At 39.1% G+C, this 21,308-nt stretch overlaps 1 protein-coding gene across 2 annotated transcripts in view; it reads right to left on the bottom strand.

Annotated features, from left to right (window-relative positions):
- LOC132816333 (progesterone receptor-like) overlaps positions 1-21,308 on the bottom strand; it is a 335,587-nt gene that overhangs the window by 81,678 nt on the left and 232,601 nt on the right. The window contains exon 5 of one of the 2 annotated variants that reach the window (XM_060825766.1): positions 1,081-1,383. The exons of the other annotated variant lie outside the window; for it this stretch is intronic. Coding sequence (XP_060681749.1) covers positions 1,081-1,383 — 303 coding nt within the window. The remainder of the gene's footprint in view (positions 1-1,080; positions 1,384-21,308) is intronic. 2 annotated transcript variants of the gene reach the window in all.

The raw sequence follows: 21,308 nt of genomic DNA on the forward strand, positions 1-21,308 counted from the left end.
TAAACACTGCCCCAGACGTTTATTTTCTTTCCCTTGTTCCTGTGAGTATGGCTTCTCAATATAATATTAGACCTTCTACAAAAGAAACATGGTAAAATTACATTCCAAATTCCTCTTTCTCTGAATGGTTTAATTGTCCTATGTTATTAGCTGTAAAACTTACAATTTATTATTGAGTAAACATAGAGTTTTAAAGCCTGAAAAATTTATTGAGGATTTTGTGGAAGTTTTGAATTTGACATTGTTCATGGCATTCTGCTGGTAATCACAATGCAAATCTTCACAGAAAATTCTGTTCAGTGCTTTTTGATTTTATGGACGTTTCACGTTCTTTGATTTGTCCCTTGTTTTTGTTTGGTCACATTTCATTTGTTGAAATAAGAGAGGAAGCCAGGAGGTTTTTTTTTTCAAAATGTCCATGGGAGTTGACCTCAGCCAGACTTCAGCCCACTGTTGCCATGAACAATATTTTATCATGTGCTAGGCTAGGTCTCCTGGCTTTCATCAAATGAGGTTCACAGGTACGTGGGTTTAAGCTGCTCCATGATGATTTGGGGGGGGGACATAATCTCTCTCCACCCCTATTTCCTTGACAGAGCACTTTCTAACTTCAATATGCTATGCTAATATGTTGCGGACAAATCTATTTTCACATATACATTTGTAAGATTTGATACTTAAGAGTAAATCTATTAAGGATAGAAACACATTTGAAATTAATATAGGATGAGTGATGTTAACTTCTGGTGTACAAAACAAATTGCTTGGTAAATGTTACAGTGACTGACACTCGAAGCTGCCTTGGGAAACCAAAATATTATTTTGTTGCTCTGCTTAAGTTAAAAACTTGAAATGCAAGTTTTAGATTGAGTACAGACAGCTTGTATTTTGCATCTGGCCATACTTTGCCTGGAAGTATTTGATGATGATAATGGTCTGTCGGAGTTGTTCTCCCAATCAGCAATTAAACCAATAACCTTGATGACCAAAACATCACCACGAAGGAAAAAAGATATATAGTGTGGTGTGCACTATGTTGTCTAATGATTGGAAGCTTATCACTTAAACTCATATGGTTACCTGGTACAGATTTGGCCCATTTAACAACAGATACAAGTTGTCTCTCGCATAGCCTGTTCAGGCTGGTTAGCAGATAGTTAGTTGAGTCAGGTTGACTGTTATCATAGCCTGCATAAACAACTTCTGGTTCAATTATCTGTAAAATGGAAACGAGTGTCGGCGTGAACTGGACCGCTCGAGCTGAATGTAACGAGACCTTTGGCACTGCAACTGGATTGACACTTGATAGTGTCATTTCGGACTGCAGAGAAGATGGGCTGTTTCCGATGTTCTTTAGTTTACTGAATTTTCTTAGCTTTCGGGCTGAAAAACAAAAGATAATTGCCAGTTCAACAACTGACATTCCAACAGAATATCCATTACTGTTTAATTTACAGAGTTATACTGCCCAATTATCCAAACCAATCTCTACATTAGTTGGATTCAGTTTGATCCCACTTTTGTCCATTGCCTCAGTTTCCAAATTCAGTTCCTTTGATAAATGAATAAGCCATTGTCTCTTAAACATAATGGTAAATCACACTTTATATAAGGGATATAATGAGAAATAAAATGTGATGTTGCCAGGCATCAGCACTTTGACTCTGACGAGGCAAAAGTCATCTGAAACTATGTGGCAAGATCAAAGGGTTTTGTATGATAAGGATCGAATGAGCTTTATCTATCTTTACTCAAGGAGAAAGAAACTGTGGGGAAGTGCTTTCAGTTTAAAATACGTTCCTAGCTAAGCAATGCTTAAAAAAGAAAATTTAAATATTCTTACCTCTTTGGAGAAGTCCTTATTTTCATTTCAATTTTTCAGACCCTGATTCGGGGTCTCCCTTCTGTGCAGGGAGCCACTCTGAAGATGTCAGTTATGAGAGTGGCAGTGACTGCCTTCTTAGAGAACCCTGTACTATTAGCATCCAGACCACTTTTGATGCTAGTTGGGAAACAGATGAGCTGAGAAAAGTCAGTGACAGCTGGGTAAATAGACATACTCAGTTGTTATTGACTCCTTCAGGCTCCAGTCTCTCAATAACTGCCTGAAAAATTCCCATAGTTACAAAAACTTTGAACTGTAAATTTAATAAAAATAAGAGGGGAGTACATTAGCTGACAAGTGCAGGAAGTCAGCAGAGGGAAGAAAAATGCTCTAAAAGTTTCCGTAATGGAGAATAACCTTCTGATGCCTGGCAATATTATCTCTCAAACTTTATTGCAAGTAATATATAGTTTGCATGTATGTCATCCAGTTTTACCATCTTGGTAAATGTTTTCACATAAAGAGAACAATGATTTCTAATAATTGAATTTTCAAATTGTCATCCAGGCACTAATCTCTGTGTGCCAGAATATGATTTGGTCAATTCTACCTGACTTTGCGCACCAATGTTTTGGCTCCATTTATAGTCTAAAACAAAGAAGATTTTACACCAAAATCAACTTAGTTTTGCAATCACAGTAATTTCATATTCTGTCACTTATCGTGTGCGCCAGGAGTTTGGACTCATTTCCCAATGCATGTAATAATGGAAAAATCGTGGGTGTAACTTTGCGCTGTCTTTATATACAAGATCCCAAAAAGTACCTATTTTTAATTAAGTTTAGCTGTTGTGAAATAATAACATGGACTTCTACAACTGTTTTGTTTATAATTATTTATTAATGCAGGGGCCAACATCAAATCTGGTTTTAAAAAGTTGGCAAGAAAGCTTCTTTTGCAATCACTGTACCAAACTTTGAGCAAAGCACACAAAATCCCGACAAAAAAAGGGTGAAAACTGCTGTCATTAGTGGCAAAGGTAAATTTCAGCCAATTGCAATATGTCAGCATTAAAGATCTTTTTGCGCTTCTGAAGCAAATGAAAAGCCACTTGACCCATACAAGTTTTGTAAAGCTGCTGCTGAGCACACCACTGCTTATTAAAAATAGCTAAATGGCTGTTGTGCAAAGCCAGTTTTAATGAAGAGAGTCTGCAAGCGCAGGTAGACACCATCATGAAGTGACGCAACCACATTGTCTCATGGGGGAGGCCAAACCCCCCAGCTTGTAAAGTAGGCACAAAGCATTGCAGTTTTTCAGCACTGTCTTCACGACTCAGAGGACAACCTGGCAGGAGGTCTGGAAGAAGGCGGACAAAGTTAAGGCATGAATATTGTTGTAAAGTAGGAGCACAAGACATTTCTGAACATGAAGGAAAGTTGTAGTTGTACAAGATTACTCAAAAATGCTTCACCGATACAGGTATTAGCAAGTATATAGCAAATAAGATATTAGAAGGAAAAGAAAAAGCAGAGACATGCAAATTACATTACTTCATGCTGGGAAAGTAATTGTATTGCAGGAAAAATATCTTCTGGGTCAGATTATTGCTTCTCAATCCCTACATTGAAAAGCAAACCTTTCACAGAGTAAAAGGACAACAAATGGTGGAACCCAGAACTGTTGGTAAAAAAGGTCAGTGGCAGAGCCGATGGAACAGACGGTAGGAGCATGACACACTCTCGCTTCTACAAGTCATTTTAAGGATGGCCAAATTTTCATGTCATGGCCTCAGCCAGAAATTTGTAAAATCATTTACTCACTTAACTTTCAAATGCTTGTTGCCATTTGGAGTGTGACATAAATGGCAGTGGTACATTCCAGGATGGTTTATTATGTATTTTGTGCTAAGCCAGCCAAATCTAATCATTTATCTGATGCGCATGCCCCAGCCCAAATCTTTAACCCAAGCTCCCCCCTCTGCTGAAGGGTAATTCCAGCTTAGAGTCCTGGGAGCTGTACAGTTGCTCTCAAACTACACATATCCCTGAGCTGTGGAGTGAAAACTGTCCATCTGAATTCACTCCAGATTAATTTCCATTCTTTTGGAAAGAAATGCATGTGAATATTGTGAAAGGACAGACTGGGTCTAATTGAAACCACCATTGGTTGAATAGTTTGCTGTACTCAGCTTCCAGATTCCACAGGTTTAAGAACCTGTGGAACCCTAACTCCACAAGTTTGTAACATTGTTGTAACAAGAGAAATGAGTACCATTAAAATACTTCTCTCCTGAGGGCAATAAAAGATTTTTCACACAAACTTGTGTGAATCTTTTAAAAGCTGCAGAAGGTAAGAATGTACCTTTTGTATGGATGTGTTCCCAATGGATTGATATAAAGAATCCTATTTTGTGGTGACCAGGGACCCTGAAAAATGGAGTTATGAAACATGATAGCACTTTAGTGGAGTCTATCTATAGATGACTGTTTCAGGTAGGAATAAAGGTATGCATGGGACAAAATGAACAGGATCATTCACAGTTTTCTAGTAAACATTTCAGTTGTAATATGCTTCCTCCATACCAATATTTTATATTAAAATGGAATTTGAGAAAAACAAAAGACGTGCGCAGATGTAAGACAGCATGATGGAGCAACTGCTAAAGAAGTCAAAAAGAAATTGGTTGAATAAATTGGCTAAATGTGGACTCACTCAGAAAACATTGGAAGAGAACCAAGCTTGAGATTAGAAAACAAAATTTCCCGTGTACTGAATCAAGTGATTCACAGAGAATAAGGGTGTATTTTGTACAAATACAAAGTGGTGTGAGATTTAAGTAATGGCTCAATGAGTAAGTGCACCACATAGTTCCTGGTTTGATCCCTGCTTTGTGTGAATTACTGTGTGCGGTGATAAGACAGTACATAGAGCATAGAAATGGGAGAGTGTCAAATGTTTGGCTCAGTCCCAGGCACAAATTAATTACCAGGAGAAAAACCTGAAAGACCCAGTGGGTAAGTTATTTTATTTAATTTTATCTGCTCTGCTCTTGTAATTCTGAACTGCCATTGTATGAATCAGGACAGAATCATTATATATCACAAAATTCAGAGCACAGTCTATTCTAAGTGTATAAATAAATAAAGCTCATGTTTCTGGTTGGTCAATTCCAGTCCTACTTCTTAACTGAAGTTTTGATTAATCTAACTTCACTTAGTAAGGTGCATTCAAATATGCATCAAAGAGCAAATTATCGCAATTAATTAGATGCCTAGGTCTTTCCAGATGTCTCTATTCAAAAGGAAACTAAACACTATGAGGACATTCAAATTGATTTGGAGCACCAGTTGTTTCTGGAGGATGTGTATGAACAGGTTCTCTCCAGTTAAACAAATATCAAGTGTGTCATCTTTAAGGTGAGAGAGCAGTATGTTACGTCACATTAACCTAAAGTTCAACTTCCAATACCTGGAGAAGGCTGGGTCAACCTATTCTTGTCATCTGCTTTAGGGATGGAATATTGAAATTAGACCAATTCACTCAGTCTGTATACACTGTAGTGCAGAAAAAGCCATTGATGTCTGGTCATTACAACATCTCTTTAGTTTGTACAGTTTGCAGACTTCAGAGGGACCTTATCTAAAAAGCATATAAATCTCCGAGACAGAATGAACATAAAATATTACTAAAGTACACTTACCCAGAGAAACATCAGTTCCTGGTGAGGCTGAGGAACCTGCCAGTAGTACATTAAGGTGAGCTATTCAGCAAAGCAGGATTCACACTGATTCCCTGCATATGCAGCATTAAGGCTTCTGCTAATGAACTTCAAAACTCTTGAAAAGAATTTAACCATTTCACTAGCTACTGGAAAGACTGGATCCCAAGATCATAAACAAAGGAAATTCAGTAGTGAGAGAAGAATATTTTTTAATAGACATGCAGCATATGAGAAGTAATGATTTAATATAGTAAGCTGTGGGAAATATTGATAATAACATTGATTTGGGTTATCAATTCAGAGCTACTTAAAAATATTATACTAGCAGACTTGCTAAATTGTAAAAAAAAACACAGAATTTCATAAATCAACTAACCTCCAGCACAGAAGAATACAATCCAGCCCATTGTCCCTGATATGTACTAACTCTATGTTGAAAATATTTATTGTAATTCTATTCTTTCTCTCCCTTGATCATCAACATTTACTCTCAGTGGAAACAGCAAGGAGGAATAGGGACTCATCACTATTGTACTTTTTAAGGGAGATATTGGAGAGACAAATTTTGAGGTAGAATCTCTAAATTTCAACAATCTCATATGTGCTTCAGTTGAAAATATTACAACTAAAGAACTTTGATATGTAAGGGTTGGGGCTATGCTAATTAGGAATATAATTCTTGCTTTAGGACACCACCCAGACTGTTTGCCATCTCCAGCCTCATCTGGAAGAAAAGCTGTTCCCAACTGGATCTACTTCTGAAAAGGTTTGATTAATGCCTTTAAATAATCCCCCAGTTTTAACTGAAACTGTAAGTAAAGAAGGTACCTAATCAGCTCCAAGCCAGCTAAGGGTCTCATTACCATCCAGCTTCTCAACTTTAAAGGTGATTGACTTTGTTTTCCAAACTGCAGGAGGATTAAGACAAAATGAAGAATGGCTCATGTTTGGAAAAATAAAATAAAGTAAATCATGGTGAACTTAGGCTGGGTAATACTAAGTAAGTCTGCAGCCTGAATGTTGTACATTCAACACTATAAACTGCAAGAAGTTTTATGGTTTATGCCGGGATTATGGTACAAAAGACCTATTATGGACAAAGTGCATAAGCCAATCCACACATGGGTGGGTAAAGGATTCCTTTTTTCTCAAAATAGCAGGAAGCTCATTATTTGCTGGAGACATGTGCAATTTTTAAACATCAATTTGAGCCAGATAAAGCACGCTTTGTGTCCTGAATTTATAGGTCAGTATACCCTTCAATGTCAGACAAGACATTCTTCACTGATTGGAAAGATCCTATAGCTGTAACATACATGGTTGCTATCAATTTCACATTCACAAACATAAAATTTGTGAGTGATTAATGTTCTCTTTAAATCATTTCTCAGCACCGAACATACTAATCATAGGCCTGAACCTCCTTTCTGTTCTGATATTTCAATGAGAGAAGTATAAAAGCCTTTCCTTCATATACAAGTGTACGTCTTTGCTATTAATTACAATTTTGTTCTGTTTTGAGAGGATCCAAGTTTCTACAGTCAATGTGATTGCCAAATCATTAGCTCCAACATGGCAATTGGTTAATGTACTGTTTTCTTTAAAGCATTATTCGAGTTGGACATGTATGCTTCCAGAGAAATATGATACCAATCTTCAAAACTTTCCTGCCGCCTAAATGAGTCAAGCTGGACTTTAACTCAATAACTTATCAATGTGATATTAAATGTTTCATTTATCTAAAACGTATGCCATTTGATTAAGTCTTTATCACAATTGTTTTGACAAAACGATTACAAATGTTACTTATGAAAACTAATATTACAACCAACTTAAATAAATTAGATCTACGTAGAAACAATAACAACAACATTCTGCATTTGTACAGAACTGTTAATATAGTAAAATGACTCTAGGTGCTTCACAGGAGCAATTAACAAATAAAATTTGATGCTAATCACAAAGAAATATTAGAGGAAAAATTCAAGTGAAATTGGTAATCAAGCATGATGTTCAGGATGAACCTAATGGTTGATGTCTTCCGTTTCTCATTGCAGCATAAGCAGAAACCACTGCAGTATAAACTGAGACTAAGATCTTAAAAATAACGAGGAGATGCAAGAGTAGAGTATGTGCCACAACTCAATATAGCCATAGCTGATCCACTTTCCCGTCAGATTCCCATATCCTTTCAAACTCTGAAAGATCAAAAATCAGCTCAGCTCAAACATATTCAAAGTTGAAGCATCTACAATTCTTTAAGTGAAGAAATTTCTCCGAAATGATCAGGACCTTATCCTACGATTGTGCTTCTGTGTTTAAAGCTCCTCAGTCAGGGTACATAATTTCTGCACCTATCTTGTAAAGCCCCTTCAGAATCTTATACACCTCAATGAGATCACATCTGGTCCTAAAGAATATAGACCAAATTTCCTCAACATCTCATCCTAGGATAATGCTCATCCCAGGAACCAAAGCTTTCTGTACTGCTTCCAATGGAAGTATATGCTGTCATATATGTGGAGACCAAAACACATAGCCTTCAATGTGTAGTCTCACCAAAACACAATTGCGCTAAAACTCACTTATTCCTTTACTATACCTCCTTGCAATAAGGATCAATACATCTTCCTAATTGCCTACAAACTTGCAAGCTAAATTGAAATTTCAGAATAGTATAATGCAAGCTCAGGCACTATTACACGAATCATAGGGGCTTCAATATGGATGTTCACTGGGTGAATCAGGTTGGTAGTAGATCCCAAGGAACGGAATTTCTGGAATGTCCACAAGATGATTTGCTTGGAACAACTTGTGGTTCAGCCCACTAGAGAACAGGCAATTCTGGATTTGGTAATGAGGCAGCCTTATTGAGGGAGCTGGAGGTGAAAGAACCCATTGGGGTGGTGCACATAATATGATAGAATTCACTCTGCAGTTTGAGAGGGAGAAGATTGAATTAGATGTAATGGCATCACACTTGAGGAAGGATACTGAAGTGGTATCAGTTGAAACTGGGCCTTCTGGACCACAGCAATTTATGGTTGTCCTCCAGGTTATCTGTAGCTTCCCACACTGAAAATTAGTCACCTTCCATTCAACACACTGCAGTATATGACAGCACTGCATAGGGACAACAGGCAATGGAATACACATTGGTGATTAGCTGACGTTTGTATGAAGTATTTGGTTTTTTTTGGATAAAGTTGGTTTGGATAGTATGTAACATCAACAGCACTTGTAATACTAACTTATGACCGAACAAACCCACAACCACTTCCCTCTAGGAGGACAAGAGCAGCAGGTACTTGGGAACAGCAGCCCCTGCAAGTTCCTCTCCAAGTCATTCATCGTCTTGTTGCCGGTGGTCAAAATCCTGGAACTCCCTCCCTAATTGCATTGTGAGCCTACACCAAATAGATTGCAGTAGTTGAAGAAGGCCCAGCCAGCATTGACAACATCTCACAAATGAATTTTTTTTAAAAATCACTACAGACTTCCTATACCTGCTCCAATGTCCTCCTCAAGATGCTGTTTGATGGGGAGGGCCAGGATTTCAATTGTAGAATAGCTATTTGGACAAGATACAGGAAGGTTACTGATTGATCGGTTGTCTCCTAATGCAAGTCAACATCTGCTGGAACATAGAGTCATAGAATCATAGAAATGCACAGCATGGAAACAGACCCTTCAATCCCACTCGTCCATGTTGATCAGCTATCCTAACCCAATCTAGTCCCACCTGCCAGCACCCGGCCCATATCCCTCCAAACCTTTTCTATTCATATACCCATCCAGATACCTTTTAAATGTTGCAATTGTACCAGCCTCCACCACTTCCTTTAGCAGCTCATTCCATACACATAACACACTCTGCATGAAATAGTTGCCCCTTCAGTCTCTTTTATATCTTTCCCCTCTAACCTTAAACCTATGCCCTATAGTTCTGGACTCCCCGACCCCAGGTAAAATACTTTATCTATTTATCTTATCCATGCCTTTCTTGATTTTATAAACCTCTGTAAGGTCACCCCTCAGCCTTTGACACTCCAGGGAAACAGCCCAAGCCTATGTAACCTCTCCTGACAGCTCGAATCCTCCAACCCTGGCAACATCCTTGTAAATCTTTTCTGAACCATTTCAAGTTTCACAACATCTTTCCAATAGAAAGAAGACCAGAATTGCATGCAATATTCCAACAGTGGCCTAACCAATGTCCTGTACAGCCGCAACATGACCTCCCAACTCCTGTACTCAATACTCTGACCAATAAAGGAAAGCATACCAAATGACTTCTTCAATATCCTATTTACCTGCGACTCCACTTTCAAGTAGCTACGAACCTGCACTCCAAGGTCTCTTTGTTCAGCAACACTCCCTAGGGCCTTACCATTAAGTGTATAAGTCCTGCTAAGATTTGCTTTCCCAAAATGCAGCACCTCGCATTTATCTAAATTAAACTCCATCTGCCACTTCTCAGCCCATTAGCCCATCTGATCAAGATCTCATTGTAATCTGAAGTAACCTTCTACTTTGTCCACTACACCTCCAATTTTGGTGTTCTCTGCAAACTTACTAACTGTACCTCTTATGCTCGCATCCAAATCATTTATATAACTGATGAAAAGTAGTGGACCCAGCACCAATCCTTGTGGCATTCACTGGTCACAGGCCTCCAGTCTGAAAAACAACCCTCCAACACCACCCTCTATCTTCTACCTTTGAGCCAATTCTGTATCCAAATGAATAGTTCTCCCTGTGTTCCATGAGATCTAACTTTGCTAATTAGGATCCCATGGGGAACCTTATCGAACACCTTACTGAAGTTCAAATGAATCACAACTACTGCTCTGCCCTCATCAATCCTCTTTGTTACTTCTTCAAAAAACTCAATCAAGTTTGTGAGGCATGATTTCCCACGCACAAAACCATGTTGATATCCCTAATCAGTCCTTGCTTTTCCAAATGCATGTACATCCTGTCCCTCAGGATTTCCTCCAACAACTTGCCCATCACCGATGTCAGGCTCAATGGTCTATAATTCCCTCACCACCTTTCTTGGTACCATGTTAGTCAACTTCCAGTCTTCCACCACCTCACCTGTGACTATTGATGATCCAAATATCTCAGCAAAAAGCCCAGTAGATGATAGTAAACCGGTCGATGTGGTGTATATGCATTTCAGCAAGGTGTTCAATAAGGTTCCCCACAGTAGTCTATTGTACGAAATGCAGAGGAATGGGATTGTGGGAGATATAGCAGTTTGGATCAGTAATTGGCTTGCTGAAAGAAGACAGAGGGTGGCGGTTGATGGGAAATATTCATCCTGGAGCCCAGTTACCATTGGTGTACCGCAAGGGTCGGTGTTTGGGTCCACTGCTGTTCGTCATTTTTATAAACGACCTGGATGAGGGCTTAGAAGGGTAGGTTAGTAAATTTGCAGATGGCACTAAGGTCGGTGGAGTTGTGGATAGTGACAAAGGATGTTGTAGGTTACAGAGAGACATAGACATGCTGCAGAGCTGGGCTGAGAGGAGGCAAATGGAGTTTAATGCGGACAAGTGTGAGGTGATTCACTTTGGTCGGAGTAACCAGAATGCAAAGTACTGGGCTAATGGTAAGATTCTTGGTAGTGTACATGAGCAGAGAGATCTCGGTGCCCAGGTACACAGATCCTTGAAAGTTGCCACCCAGGTTGACAGGGTTGATAAGAAGGCATACAATGTTTTAGCTTTTATTAATAGAGGGATCGAGTTCCAGAACCATGAGGTTATGCTGCTGCTGTACAAAACTCTAGTGCGTCTGCATTTGAAGTACTATGTACAGTTCTGGTCATCGCATTATAAGAAGGATGTGGAAGCTTTGGAAAGGATGCAGAGGAGATTTACTAGGATGTTGCCTGGTATGGAGGGAAGGTCTTATGAGGAAAGGCTGAGGGACTTGAGGCTGTTTTTGTTAGAGAGAAGAAGGTCGAGAGCTGACTTAATAGAGACATATAAGATAATCAGAGGGTTAGATAGGGTGGACAGGGAGAGCCTTTTTTCAAGTATGGTGATGGTGAGCACGAGGGGACATAGCTTTAAATTGAGGGGTGATAGATATAGGACAGATGTCAGAGGTAGTTTCTTTACTCAGAGAGTAGTAAGGGTATGGAATGTTTTGCCTGCAATGGTAGTAGATTCACCAACTTTAAGTACATTTAAGTTGTGATTGGACAAGCATATGGACGTACATGGAATAGTGTAGGTTAGATGGGCTTCAGATTGGTATGACAGGTCGGCGCAACATTGAGGGTCGAACGGCCTGTACTGCGCTGTAATGTTCTAGGTTCTATGTTCTATGTTCAATCACTTCCCTAGCTTCCCACAGAGTTCTCAGGTACACCTGATCAGGTCCAGAGGATTTATCTACTTTTATGTGTTTCAAGATATCCAGCACTTCCTCCTCTGTAATATGGACATTTTTCAAAATGTCACCATCTATTTCCCTATATTCTATATCTTCCATGTCCTTCTCCACAGTAAACACTGATGCAAAATACTCGTTTAGTATCTTCCCCATCTCCTGCAGCTCCACACAAAGGCCGCCTTGCTGATCTTTGAGGGGCCCTATTCTCTCCCTAGTTACCCCTTTGTCCTTAATGTATTTGTAAAAACCTTTTGGATTCTCCTTATCTCTTTTTGTCAAAGCTATCTCATGTCCTCTTTTTGCACTCCTGATTTTCCTTTTAACTATACTTTTACTGTTTTCATGTTTTCCTAAGGATTCACTCGATCTATCCTGTCCATACCTGACATATGCTTTCTTCTTTTTCTTAACCAAACCCTCAATTTCTTTAATCATCCAGCATTCCCTACACCTACCAGTCTTTCCTTTCACCCTGACAGGAATATACTGTCTCTGGATTCTTGTTATCTCATTTCTGAAGGCTTCCCATTTTCCAGTTGTCCCTTTACCTGCGAACATCTGCTTCCAATCAGCTTTTGAAAGTTCTTGCCTAATACCATCAAAATTTGCCTTCCTACAACTTAGAACTTCAACTTTTAGATCTGGTCTATCTTTTTCCATCAATATTTTAAAACTAATAGTATTATGGTCACTGACCCCAAAGTGCTCCTCCACTGACACCTCAGTCACCTGCCCTGTCTTATTTCCCAAGAATAGGTCAAGTTTTGCACCTTCTCCATTAGGTACATCCATGTATTGAATCAGAAAATAGTCTGGTACACACTTAAAAAATTCCTCTCTATCTAAACATTCAACAGCAAAGCAGTCCCAGTCTATGTTTGGAAAGTTAAAATCCCCTACCATAACCACTCTATTTTTCTTCCAGATAGCTGAGACCTCCTTACAAGTTTGTTTCTCAATTTCCCTCTGACTATTGGGGGGGGGGGGGGTCTATAATACAATCCCAATAAGGTGATCATCCCTTTCTTATTTCTCAGTTCAATCCAAATAACTTCCCTGGATGTATTTCCAGGAAAATCTTCCCTCAGCACATCTGTCATGCTATCCCTTATCAAAAATGCCACTCCCCCTCCTCTCTTGCCTCCCTTTCTATCCTTCCTGTAGCATTTGTATCCAGGAATATTAAGCTGCCAGTCCTGCCCATCCCTGAGCCATGTTTCTGTAATTGCTATGAAATCCCAGTCCCATGTTCCTAACCATGCTCTGAGATCATCTGCCTTCCCTGTTAGGCATCTAGCATTGAAGTAAATGCAGTTTAATTTATCAGTCCTACCTTGTTCTCTGCTTTGTTGCTGCCTGCCCTGACTGTTTGACTCACTTCTATTCTCGACTGTACCAGTCTCAGATTGATCTGTTTCCTCACTATCTACTTGGGTCCCACCCCCTGGAATTGTTAACATTTAAAAATATGATTGGAAATATGATTGGAAATGGTTTGCTACATATGATATACTGTGAACACATTCTCCTGTCCTCACTTCCCAGTATTACTAAAGAAGATAGGTCAGATAATTTAGTAGTAGTTATACTGAGTCAGATTTATTTAATCTTTCATGATATTTCTACCTAAACGTGATAATACTGTGTTGAGTTGTGAGTTGTGTTGAAATACATGACTTATTTTCAAATCTGAATATCTGTCAGAGTGCATTGCACTGAGTGTTTGTGGCTTCTTAGAATTTTATAAATCACAGTAGATTTATATTTAGTTGAAAACCTACAGCATATTTATGACTATGTATTAGCCAAACACATGGGAGTTATTAAATTATTGTGTGAATTTTTAGGACACTAAGATTAGGAAGATGAAATTTGGCTTATTTTAATTTCCAGGTTTCACTTTTAATAGTTGAGTTAACAGTGCCTTACTTATTGCGTGCTTATTCATTATGGATTAAAATCATGCAAAAACTCATGAGCAAAGTATTTATCATAAAGCTGTATGACTTTAAAATGAATCACATTGGAAAACGAGGCCGATGTGGGATAATATTTTCACACATAGCACAGTTCTGAACATGAGTATTACTTGCAGATGGCAAAAGAGTATGGGTTAGCTTTTCTTCAGAGTTTCTGTTTGATACTTTTTATAATGTTGGGAGTGATCATTTTGGGGTAACCCCTTGAAACAATTGAATTTGGATTACAATTGGGAAACTATTTAAATTCAACGGCAACCTTTCTCTACACGATTTACTCCCTATTTCATCGATAACAACATACGTTAAAGTTAAAAATCACACAACACCAGGTCATAGTCCAACAGATTTATTTGGAATCACTAGCTTTCAGAGTGCTGCTCCTTCATCAGGTGCTCCACAACCACCTGAGGAAGGAGCGATGCTCTAAAAGCTAGTGCATCTAATTAAACCTGTTGGAATGTAACCTGCTGTTGTGTGATTTTTAACTTTGTACACCCCAGTCCAACACCGGCATCTCCAAATCATTAACACACTTTAAAGGAAACTTTATGCCTCCATTTTAAAATTTCCATTCCCACCATTAGTTATAATTCCTTAGTTTTGAGATATCTGCAGGCAAAAGAGGTGAGAGGTACTATGTTAATATTTTTACAGAATAGTTTTAGGGCCAGGAGACTCTCTCCCTAACAGCCCATTAAATTATTCAAGACACCTCTGGATAATCTGTCCAGTGACCTCTAACCTTGATCCTCATGCTCATCCATCCACTAACTCCAATGATCTCCAACTTCCAATTTCCAACATTCTTTCTCCATTGCAATCTCTTGGCGCCACGATCATCCTTTCCCTTGATTGCTCTATCACCCTTAGGTCTGACAACACTCTGCCTGCACCATGGCATTGGTGGCCAATCCTTTAGCTAATATGTCAGGGTTTCCCATTAAAAACTCTTCTTCCTGGTTCCAATGTGGTCTCAAGCACTTGAATGGAATATTTTCTTTCAGTGCCTCATAAATTTTTACTGTAGTGACATAATGAACAGAGGAGCCTTCTTTTAAGCAGTTCATCATGGTCAATGACAATTCATTGGAAGAGATTAAATACTGTCATGCAAAGCAATACTCTGCATAGGAACCAAGCCAAGGCATTGTGATTGTCATCAAATGAGCACAGACATTTCTAATTTGCATCTTTGTATAGACACAAGGATGAGCAAAGGCAGTTTGACCCATCAAACATTATCCCACAAAGATCGCTTTTGCAATATGTGTCAGTTTGCAAGAACACTCTTGAAGTGAGTCATCTTCCTGAATATTGTTAACCCATTGAACAACCTTTACATTTTGAATGCTGAAGCTTGGCTTTTTTAAATTAAATTTCTGCCAATAAAATGTGAACTTGCACCGTGATTCTGGAGACTTTGATTTTAAGTCACAGGCAATAAGCACACCCTGCCTAAACTCAAAAGGTGTTGTCTAAATCTGCAGAGTGGGATCCAAATACTTTTGAATATTTGCCGAAAACAAAGGAGCAGTTTTCACGCTCGGCTGAAAGAGACACTGACGGCCGACCATTAGAAGAACAGACCTTTCAACGTAAAGTCCATTTCTTTCTTTGTAAGGTGAAGAAAAACAGAATATCTTGCTTAGATTTCAGCCCCTTCTCAAACCACTCATCCCATCTCCACTGTCACTTTGGTCTTGATGGATGATATTATTGTTTGGGAGGCTCTTTTTAATCATTTTTGTGGGGAGGTCAGCCAACAGCATGTTACTGATGTCTAGCTATTGAAATCATCTTTTGCTTGCTAGATTGTTTTCCTGACTGGAGTTGAAATCCTGCTGTCTATTTCAAATCTAGTCTTGGGAACACTTAATGCAAAAAATTCAGCAAACATTTGTGTGAAGTTTTTTGCATTGCATAACTAAAGTATGGTCTAGAAATTACTGTTGGCTTTGATTTCAATCGATCAACACTTTAGGGCGGCACGGTGGCACAGTGGTTAGCACTGCTGCCTCACAGCGCCAGAGACCTGGGTTCAATTCCCGACTCAGGCGACTGACTGTGTGGAGTTTGCACATTCTCCCCGTGTCTGCGTGGGTTTCCTCCGGGTCCTCCGGTTTCCTCCCACAGTCCAAAGATGTGCGGGTCAGGTGAATTGGCCATGCTAAATTGCCCGTAGTGTTAGGTAAGGGGTAAATGTAGAGGTATGGGTAGGTTACGCTTCGGCGGGTCGGTGTGGACTTGTTGGGCCGAAGGGCCTGTTTCCACACTGTAAGTAATCTAATCTAATCTTAAGCATGCAAATAAAATTCCACTATCTTATTAAAAATGGGTTAAAGCCTCTATTATAATAGAGAATGTCACATCAATGGGCTCTATCCTTCCATTAATAGTCTCGAGCTTGATATTATTTAAAAATTATCTGCTTTAAGCTCTCATAAGGATTGTGGTAACCAAGTGATAACCAGATTATTTTCGCAGAACCCTGTTCTATTGTTTGTAAAGTAATTATAAGGTTCACAGATTGAGTACTAGTTGAACTTACAGCTATCAGTTAGTACCTAGGCAAGGAGACTAGGACCCATGGACACAGCCTTAAAATTAGAGGGGGTCAATTCAGAACAGAAATGCGGAGATATTTCTTCAGCCAGAGAGTGGTGGGCCTGTGGAATTCATTGCCACAGAGTGCAGTGGAGGCCGGGACGCTAAATGTCTTCAAGGCAGAGATTGATAGATTCTTGATGTCTCGAGGAATTAAGGGCTATGGGGAGAATGCGGGTAAGTGGAGTTGAAATGCCCATCAGCCATGATTGAATGGCGGAGTGGACTCGATGGGCCGAATGGCCTTACTTCCACTCCTATGTCTTATGGTCTTATGGATGGTGAACAGTCTTTAGGGAGTCAAGCAGTGAGTTATTTGCTGAAGCTTCCCTTGCCTCTATCCTGTTCTTATAGTCGCAGTATTCAAATGGCTAGCCCAGTTCAGTTTCTAGGCAATGATAACCCAGATAGTGTTGATAGTAGGGAACTCAGGGATTATAATGCCATTGAATGACAATGGGGTGATCATCAAATTCTCTCTAAACAAAAAAAAAACAAAGAACTACAGATGCTGAAAGTCAGAACAAAAACAGAAATTACTGGAAAATTTCAGCAATTCTGGCAGCATCTATGGAGAGAAAGCAGAGTTAACATTTCTGAAGAAAGGTCACTGGACCCAAAATGTTAATTCTGCTTTCTCTCCACAGATACTGGCAGACCTGCGATGTTTCTCCAGCAATTTCTGTTTTTGATTAGTTTCTCTCTTGTTGACATGATCATTGTTTGACACCTGAGTGACAATGAATGCTACTCGACTCTTGTCATCCCAAGTAAAAAATGAGGTCTGCAGATGCTGGAGATCACAGTTGAAAATGTGTTGCTGGTTAAAGCACAGCAGGTCAGGCAGCATCCGAGGAGCAGGAAAATCGATGTATCAGGCAAAAGCCCTTCATCAGGAATGCTCTTGTCATCCCAAGGTTGGATACTGTCCAGGTCTTGTTAAATCTGAACAGCTATTGCTTGAGCACCTGAGGAGTCAGCAATGGTGCACATTGTGCACCAAATATTCCCACTTTTGACATTATGATGGAGGGAAGTTACGCTCATTGTGACATCAGAGGGTTCAGGCTGACATATGGGTTCTCAAAATATGTCTTACCTTTGCCCCTTCTTCTTCCCAAAGAGTGCACCATGTCCCTTTTCTGTAGGTTATCTAGATATCCAGGTCAGTGCTGGACGTGAGTGCCCACTTCCCAGGTTACCCATGAGCCAGTAAGACAAAGACCAAAGGGCACTGAAGAGCAACAACAGCTACTGAAACACAAGTATCTGGGGTGGAAAAAGGAACCAGCAGCTTGAACTGGCTTGGGTTATTGGTAAAAAATATTTTCCGGATTATCTGGGGTGAATGCGAGGAGGTTGGGAACCAACTGAAGCTGACTGGATATGTTGAGCTCGCACCTCAGGCAGTAGCTTTCTGATGCAGTTACGTAGCCCTTTCCCAGAGGATCAGAGTCCAAGGCCAGTCGAAAGGAACTGTGGGGGGGAAGAGAAGTGTCCAACTTCAAGGCAACCTCAGGGCAAGGTTCTAATAACATACTCGTGGCTGTCTATTTCCTTCTAGATTGAAATTGCTTCCAGCTGTTTGTAAGCCCCATTCTTATCTCCTATGGTAGCCTGAGGGTTTCCCATTATATCATCTTTTGCTTTCGAATTTACTGTTTGTCTATCAATGAATTTAACATTTTTTTAGCTCATGAATTAGCTGACAGTTCATTGAACAGCAATAAATTGTTTTAGTTAATATTTTGGCCCTAATTTTAACTCTGACAGAAGTTTGTTTAGGGCTGGGGAGAGAGTGTAGTTGAATCACTTGCTATGACTGTTTTCCCTGTGACTCTGCCACTTCCACATAGTGGGCTAACATTAAACATCTCTATTTGAGGGGGTGAACAGAACACCCAGTGAAAGGCAATGACATTCACCATAAATAGATGGGTCCTGTTTGCCAATGACCTATTCTTGCCACCCACAAGATACTGCATTTTCCTGGTTTGGGTAGGATATAATGAAAGTTATGGTCTGAAGGTTGAACCATCAAGCTCAGGTAGGCCTCCGTACCATTAGGTTCCCCAAGTACACCACGCAACTCATGACCTGGATAAACTGACTGCATCCACAACTCCTTTAAAACTGGAGTCAGCTTCAATAACATAATTTATCACGTGAGCTTTATTGCATTTCTGAGACAGGTACAAGAAAATATGAATGGCAAGTTAGAACAAAGATAGGGGGAAAAGAAAGAGAATTACAAAAATGTTGTGAAATAAATGTCACTTTTACAGATGGATGGCCAACCACTGAATGTATGAGCAGATTGACAACCCAGTCAGAGGAATAAGTGATCTCCTTAATTTTGATTTTCTAGTCTCATTTTTATTTTCTTGACCAGTTCCAGGGGAACAAATAGGCAGAACAAAGGAGACTGGGTGAAACAGGGGGAATGTACAGGCTGAGACTGGGGGAGGGGAAAAGCCATATAGTCTTGTTCCTCAGTGGCACACTAAAATAAATCATATTAGTTCTGGTGTATGTGTCGCTTTTGATCCATAGCCTATGAACTAGTCCAGTTGATGTACAGTAAACTCTCTTTCCTTGTAAAAGATGGTCCATTACTTAAAATACATCAACCTTTGGCCCCTCGCTTTCTAAAATGCACTGAGTACCTTACCAATATTGTGGATGACTAAATCTGTTTACTTACTGAGGTTATTAACACGAAGAGTAAATGCTGATTCTTTCAAGGAGAAGAATTAGATGATATTTCAAAGTTAAAAATCACACAACACCAGGTTATAGTCCAATTGGTTTATTTGTAAGCACTTGCTTTCAGAGCACTGCTCCTTCATCAGGTGGTTGTGGAGAATAAGATCATAAGACACAGAATTTATAACAAAAATTTACAGTGTGATTCAAATGAAAGTATACACTGAAAAAGACCTGGATTGTTTGTTAAGTCTCTCATATGAAAGAACTGAAACCAACATGGTCATTCTAAAATATGAGAGACTTAACAAACAACCCAGGTCTTTTTCAATATATAATTTCAGTTGCATCACACTGTAAACCTTTGCTATAAATTCGGTGTCTTATGATCTTATACTTAACCACCTGATGAAGGAGCAGTGCTCTGAAAGCTAGTACTTCCAAATAATTCTGTTGGACTATAATCAGATGCTGAGTGATTTTTAACTTTGTCCACCCCAGTCCAACACCTGCACCTCCAAATCATGATATTTCAAAGAGAGCTAGGAATAAGGTGAAAATAATGGTTTTACCATTCAGCTACTTGAGCAGAAGTCTCACAAAGTACTGGGGAGAAAATAAACTGGATTCACCATTTATCCTTAATTTCTTTGGCTCTTTTTCCAAACTTATGGTAAACAACCAAAGGATTTGCCATGGAAATTCAGTCCTTTAACCACAGGTAAAAAGGCATGGCTCTAACCACTTCATCACCATTTAAGGACATGGTTTAATATAGTAAACAGAATTTCAAAATATACCATTGATTTCACTTGAACATTTCTGAAGCCAAGGCTTCTGATAATACTGAAAATACTTTCAGTCGAATAGCTGTTAAAAAAACACATTAATTCCTCAAACAGCCATCAAAACATGTCCCAGAATTTTGTACAAACTAGCACATTTCAATTGTGTAATAATTCTGTTCATTTGAAAAATTGGATGGTTTACGTATATTAATACATTGTCCTTTCACTACCGGGAACTATATGTCAATTTAGCCAAGAGACTGAGATAGGAATTTCCACACTTTTTATTGGCTGCAAGAACAAATATACCAGAAAATAATGTTATAATTGCTAAATCCTTAATCTACTATGACACTGTTTTAATCTGCTGTGATGCTTACTTTGGTATTAGAAATGTTTCCACTTTTATGAAATTCATCTGGGTCAGAAAATATCGAATTACATTAAACTAGCATTATCATTTAAACTGGAAAAAAGCACCTAATTTTTCCTAGATTTAAAGTAACAATCTTGATGTTTGGTAGTGATAACAAATAAGAATGGATTTTCTAATGTTCATATCTTCTTGGCATTGGATGGGAATAGCCAGCAGCGATTTTAAAATCCTACTTAACAAAAGCTACATTTCTAATGCTGGGACTGGACTGCGAGTCTGATATCACAAATCGGAAACCTATAACTGCCAATAGGAATCAGGAAAATCCAGGAGTGTTTCACATGACACGCCTATCACAATGTGGCCTTCTTCAAAGCAGCTGTGGCTCAGTTTGTAACACCCTGGTCCCAGAGTCAGAAGATTCAGAGTTCAAGTTCCAATCCATACTTGGACAATAAAATAAATGCTGCTATTCCAGAGTATGATTGAAGGAGCCTGACGGTGCAGAACGTGCTAATTTCAGGATGGTACAATGATAACATCCCCATCTGTCTGGTCAGGTGGATGAACAAGATATGTCATTATTTCAATATTAGAAAGAGAGTTAGGCCTAGGGTACTGGCCAATATTTATCCCTCAATCAACATTAAAAAAACAAATAAATTATCGAGTTACTATCACATTGCAGTTTTTTGGGGGGGTTTCATTCTGTACATTTTGGCTGGTCTGCTTCCTATGATACAACAATAACCATGCTTTAGAAGTGCTTCATCTATGTAAAGCATTCTATGCCACCCTGTGGTTGTAAGAAATGTTATTAAATTGGGAGCCCTTCTTTGTTTCTTTTTCCTTGAATTCATTGACTATAGCATCATGTTTCCTGGGCACCTGTAAG

The sequence above is a fragment of the Hemiscyllium ocellatum genome, chromosome 6, assembly GCF_020745735.1.
Source record: "Hemiscyllium ocellatum isolate sHemOce1 chromosome 6, sHemOce1.pat.X.cur, whole genome shotgun sequence".
In the NCBI taxonomy this organism is placed as follows: domain Eukaryota; kingdom Metazoa; phylum Chordata; class Chondrichthyes; order Orectolobiformes; family Hemiscylliidae; genus Hemiscyllium; species Hemiscyllium ocellatum.